Here is a 5,000-nt window from a genome sequence, read left to right as displayed (position 1 = left end):
CACAGGGAGCAAAGAAGAAGGCGCCGCGGCTCCGGTGCTCCGAGGAGCAGGTGCACAAATAAATATATGAATGCAGAATCCAGGAAGTCTTTTTTTAACCTTAAAGGCTGAAGCTTACTGAAAGATGGATTTTTTAAAATAATAATAATCAAACCCACGGGAGTTTTGAGGGGAACAGAAGGAAAGTTTTGCTTTTTCATAAAGAAGGAGGACGGAAACAGAATAAAGTTAAATCAAACATCAACAAACTAAAGAAAGAATTTCAGTTTGTTTAAATCTGTTTTAGTTGTTTTTTGTTCTCAAACCAGTGGTTAGCACTGTCGCCTCACAGTGAGAGGGTTCCTGGTTTGAGTCCCGGCTGGGGCCCTTCTGTGTGGAGTTTGCATGTCGTCCCCGTGTCTGCGTGGGTTTTCTCCGGGTTCTCCGGTTTCCTCCCACAGTCCAAAGACGTGCAGGTGTTCGGTTCATTGATGACTCTAAATCACCCGTAGGTGTGAATGGTTGTCTGTCTCTGTTCGTCTCTATGTGTCCTGTGATAGACTGGCGTCCTGTCCAGGGTGGACCCCGCCTCACGCCCGATGCCAGCTGGGATCGGCTCCAGCCCCCCATGACCCCGACTCCGGGATAAGCGCTTGAATATGAATGAATGAACCAAATAATAAAGGATCTCTGAGAAGTTTCAGTTTCGTTTTCCTCATTAGGAGTGGAAAAATGACTAAACTCCAGCAAAATGACTGAAACGTAACGCTGAAGCACGGTGCAGATGGACACTGCGCCCCCTACTGGCGGCAGGAAGTGACATTTTATATATTGAGATGTCCTTCCTGTCCTTTTTGCAGCTTTGATGTTATTTATTCTCTTATCGTGTTGGACCGCCTGCAAATGCAGACGTGTAATACAAAACATACTCGCTAAACGCTTCTGAGGTTCACGCCACCTCCGTCTTTACTGGAGGCGTTGTTGCGTTTATGAGTGTCTTTCTACTTTTGACTTTTTTAATTTGGGGACGTTTAGATTTCTCTGACCAAAACATTTTTATCCTCCATCTTGTTTCTCTTCTTCTTCTTCTTCTTCTCTCCTCAGAATCGTTTTCTGGCGACCACGAGCTTCGTCTCTTCCCTTCCCGGCGCTCCGGTCGTCTCCCTCCGACTCGCCACTTGCGGCGCGACGTGGACGACCTTCCCGAGTCCCACCGCCACCTCCAGCGCCTCCTTCACCTCCACCGCCATCATCATGAGCACGCGCCCCGGTCAGCCACGGTGATGCCGCCCGCCCTGTTGGAGTCTCGGTTTCGCCAGGAGCCCGGCGGCCAGCGAACCCTCAACCTGCTGGCACACCCGCATCACGAGGTGCATCCGCAGCACGCCGTAGTGTCTGCACGCCATCTGGTCACCGTGGTGAGTGATCTGCTCCCTGTTTGGGTGAGAAAGAAGGTGTTAAAATGTCCGACTCACGTGATGGTTCTTATGAAAGACTCAGGAGGTCAGAGGTCGCAGCAAACAGACAGGAAGTGAGTGATGGATAAGGAGCTGCGGGCTCGTCTGTCGCCCCTGCGGCGCCGGAGGAGAGATGCTGCTCTCTCTGTTGCCATGGAAACACTAATCATGAGTGTGTGCGTGTGTGTGAGACCCACTTACCTACACACTGGGTGGTTGTATAACCCTTTAGATAAACAGCAGCGACCTTCAGAGCGACATTGAGACAGAAACAGAAACGCATGTTGGCTCCTAGAGGACACTTTAACACACGTTTAGGCTCCTAGAGGACACTTTAACACACGTTTATGCTCCTAGAGGACACTTTAACACACGTTTATGCTCCTAGAGGACACTTTAGCACACGTTTATGCTCCTAGAGGACACTTTAGCACGTTTATGCTCCTAGAGGACACTTTAACACACATTTATGCTCCTAGAGGACACTTTAACACACGTTTATGCTCCTAGAGGGCACTTTAGCACACGTTTATGCTCCTAGAGGACACTTTAGCACACATTTATGCTCCTAGAGGACACTTTAGCACACGTTTATGCTCCTAGAGGACACTTTAGCACACGTTTATGCTCCTAGAGGACACTTTAGCACACGTTTATGCTCCTAGAGGACACTTTAACACACGTTTATGCTCCTAGAGGACACTTTAGCACACGTTTATGCTCCTAAAGGACACTTTAACACACGTTTATGCTCCTAGAGGGCACTTTAGCACACGTTTATGCTCCTAAAGGACACTTTAACACACGTTTATGCTCCTAGAGGGCACTTTAGCACACGTCTATGCTCCTAGAGGACACTTTAACACATGTTTAGGCTCCTAGAGGACACTTTAGCACACGTTTATGCTCCTAGAGGACACATTAGCACACGTTTATGCTCCTACACTTTAGCACACGTTTATGCTCCTAGAGGATACTTTAACACACGTTTATGCTCCTAGAGGACACTTTAGCACACGTTTATGCTCCTAAAGGACACTTTAACACACGTTTATGCTCCTAGAGGACACTTTAGCACACGTTTATGCTCCTAAAGGACACTTTAACACACGTTTATGCTCCTAGGAGGGAACTTTAGCACGGCAACACTCCCACAGTCCTTTGACTGTCAGAGGTGTCGCCACAGATGCATGGTGGGAGGTGACGGCCGTCTGCAGGAACCCAAAGTGTGTCAGACTGTTGTGTTCTGCACAGGAGAAAACACTCCACACACACGCTGAGAGTGCACTTAAATATTCATGTGAACCTAAATCTGGACTTCAGTAAATAATGCACCTGCAGGCGACCCGGTCGTTAAACAGCAGCGCTTTGATAAAAGACACAACGCGTAAATGAATAATGGATTTGAACTGTTTTAAAGTGGGCAGCAGCCGACAATCAATGACACGCCGTCGTGACGCAACGTTCTCTGTTATGTTCGAGTGTGTGCTTTCTCATGACGTGTCCCTGTAGGCTGCTGTCGCTCCATCACATCACCATGACGACCATGTCACTATGGGATGGAGAGGGAAAGAAAACACACACGACTATGATGCATTTTCATTGTTATTCTTAAATTTGCAGTCAGAGTTTTAATCTGACAGTTAAACGTGTTCAGACGGAGGCACCGCCATCTCTGCTCTCACCACAACACTCTACTGTGTGTGTGTGTGTGTGTGTGTGTGTGCGTGTGCGTGCGTGTGCGTGTGTGTGTGTGTTGCGGTTACCTGCAGGGAAATAAGGACAGAAGCAAATAGCAAATGTTTTAAGCAGCAGAATGAAAGTTCAACTCTCAGCCGACACTCACACACACACACACACACACACACACACACACACACACACACACACACACACACACACACACACACATACACACACACACACACACACACACACACACACACACACACACACACACACACACACACTCACAGTGTTCAAACCCACAGAGAGAAACATGATTCTGCATCAACACAAACATCTTTATTAACAAAACAAAGATGGACAAAGTGCTTTCAACACAGAAAACACTGTGACATTAATGTCATATTCATTTACACATTTATTATTATTATTAATATTAATATTATTATTGTAATTATTATTATTATTAATATTATTATTATTTTAACACAGATTAATGAGCCTCTCATCTGAACTGGAGTCTTTTTTCTCAAAGGAACGAACACAAGCGTGAATAATCTGACCTCACGCCAACCACTCATTCAGCTGTGTGTGTGTGTGTGTGTGTGTGTGTGTGTGTGTGTGTGTGTGTGCGTGTGTGTGTGTGTGTGTGTGTGTGTGTGTGTGTGTGTGTGTGTGTGTGTGTGTGTGTGTGTGTGTGTGTGTGTGTGTGTGATCTCATTGAGCTGGATGTTGCACGTGGCACCACATTTTCCCCTCGGCGCTCTGAAGAGAAGCTGCAAAACACGACTGTCTCCATCACTCAGGCCGGATCCAATAACATGTTCTCTACATATTTATTTATTTATATCTATATTTATATTTATAGATTTATGTCTATATATTTATATTTACTGTACATTTCTCGTGACTCATGACTTTATTTTCTTACAAATGCAAATGAATGAAACGAAGCCTGAAACAATAAAACACGAGTAAGGTAAAAACATGGAAGACACTTTTCAGAATAACATTAAAAAGATAGATGCAAAATTACTAGAAATGGACACAAAATGACATAAAAAAGGGAAATGATTAAAAATAGATGAAAAATAATTAAAAAAGATGTAAGATGACTAAAAAAAGACAAAAATGACTTTAAAGAGATGAAAAATTCCTAAAAGAAGATAGAAAACGACTAATAAGAGATGAAAAATATTAAAAAATATTTAAAAATTGCTAAAAATAAATGAAAAATTATTAAAGAAAATATGCAAAAGACAGAACGAGGTGAAAAATGACTAAAAAAGATGTAAAATGATTAAAAAAGATGTAAAATTACTTTAAAAAATATGAAGAATTACTAAAAAAAAGATGCACAAGTTTAAAAAAAGGTGTAAAATGACAAAAAATGTATCAACAATAATAATGAAGTAATCAATTAAAAGACAAATATTTGCAGCAATAATTCATTTCATCTAATTTCATCCCACACACACACACACACACACACACACACACACACACACACACACACACACACACACACACACACACACACACACACACACACACACACACACACACACACACACACACACACCCTGATATCTGACTGGTTCTCACCCCGAGGGCTAACAGCCAATTAAGGCTATTAGTGTGTGTGTGTGTGTGTGTGTGTGTGTGTGTGTGTGTGTGTGTGTGTGTGTGTGTGTGTGTGTGTGTGTGTGTACAGAAATGGCACCTGATCCGAACAGGAAGTGCAGCAGGATAATGGCATTACCTGGTGTTCAGCCAATCAGGTGGCAGGTTGAGCTGCGTCCCCCTCTAAGCCAATCACAGATCAGGGAATGATTAGATCAGGAAGTGGAGCGAAGCGTCCCTGAGCTGTGACTGACA

At 43.9% G+C, this 5,000-nt stretch overlaps 1 protein-coding gene across 1 annotated transcript in view; it reads left to right on the top strand.

Annotated features, from left to right (window-relative positions):
* ptprr (protein tyrosine phosphatase receptor type R) overlaps positions 1–5,000 on the top strand; it is a gene marked incomplete at its 5' end in the record, with an annotated part of 19,226 nt that overhangs the window by 778 nt on the left and 13,448 nt on the right. The window contains one exon of the mRNA XM_083935046.1: positions 1,015–1,397. Within this exon, the coding sequence (XP_083791172.1) occupies positions 1,015–1,397 (383 nt within the window). The remainder of the gene's footprint in view (positions 1–1,014; positions 1,398–5,000) is intronic.

This window comes from Echiichthys vipera, assembly GCF_963691815.1.
Source record: "Echiichthys vipera genome assembly, chromosome: 20".
Classification (NCBI taxonomy): Eukaryota; Metazoa; Chordata; class Actinopteri; order Perciformes; family Trachinidae; genus Echiichthys; species Echiichthys vipera.
The sequence above is the reverse complement of the archived record's forward strand: the minus strand, read 5'-3'. Positions and strand labels throughout refer to the sequence as shown.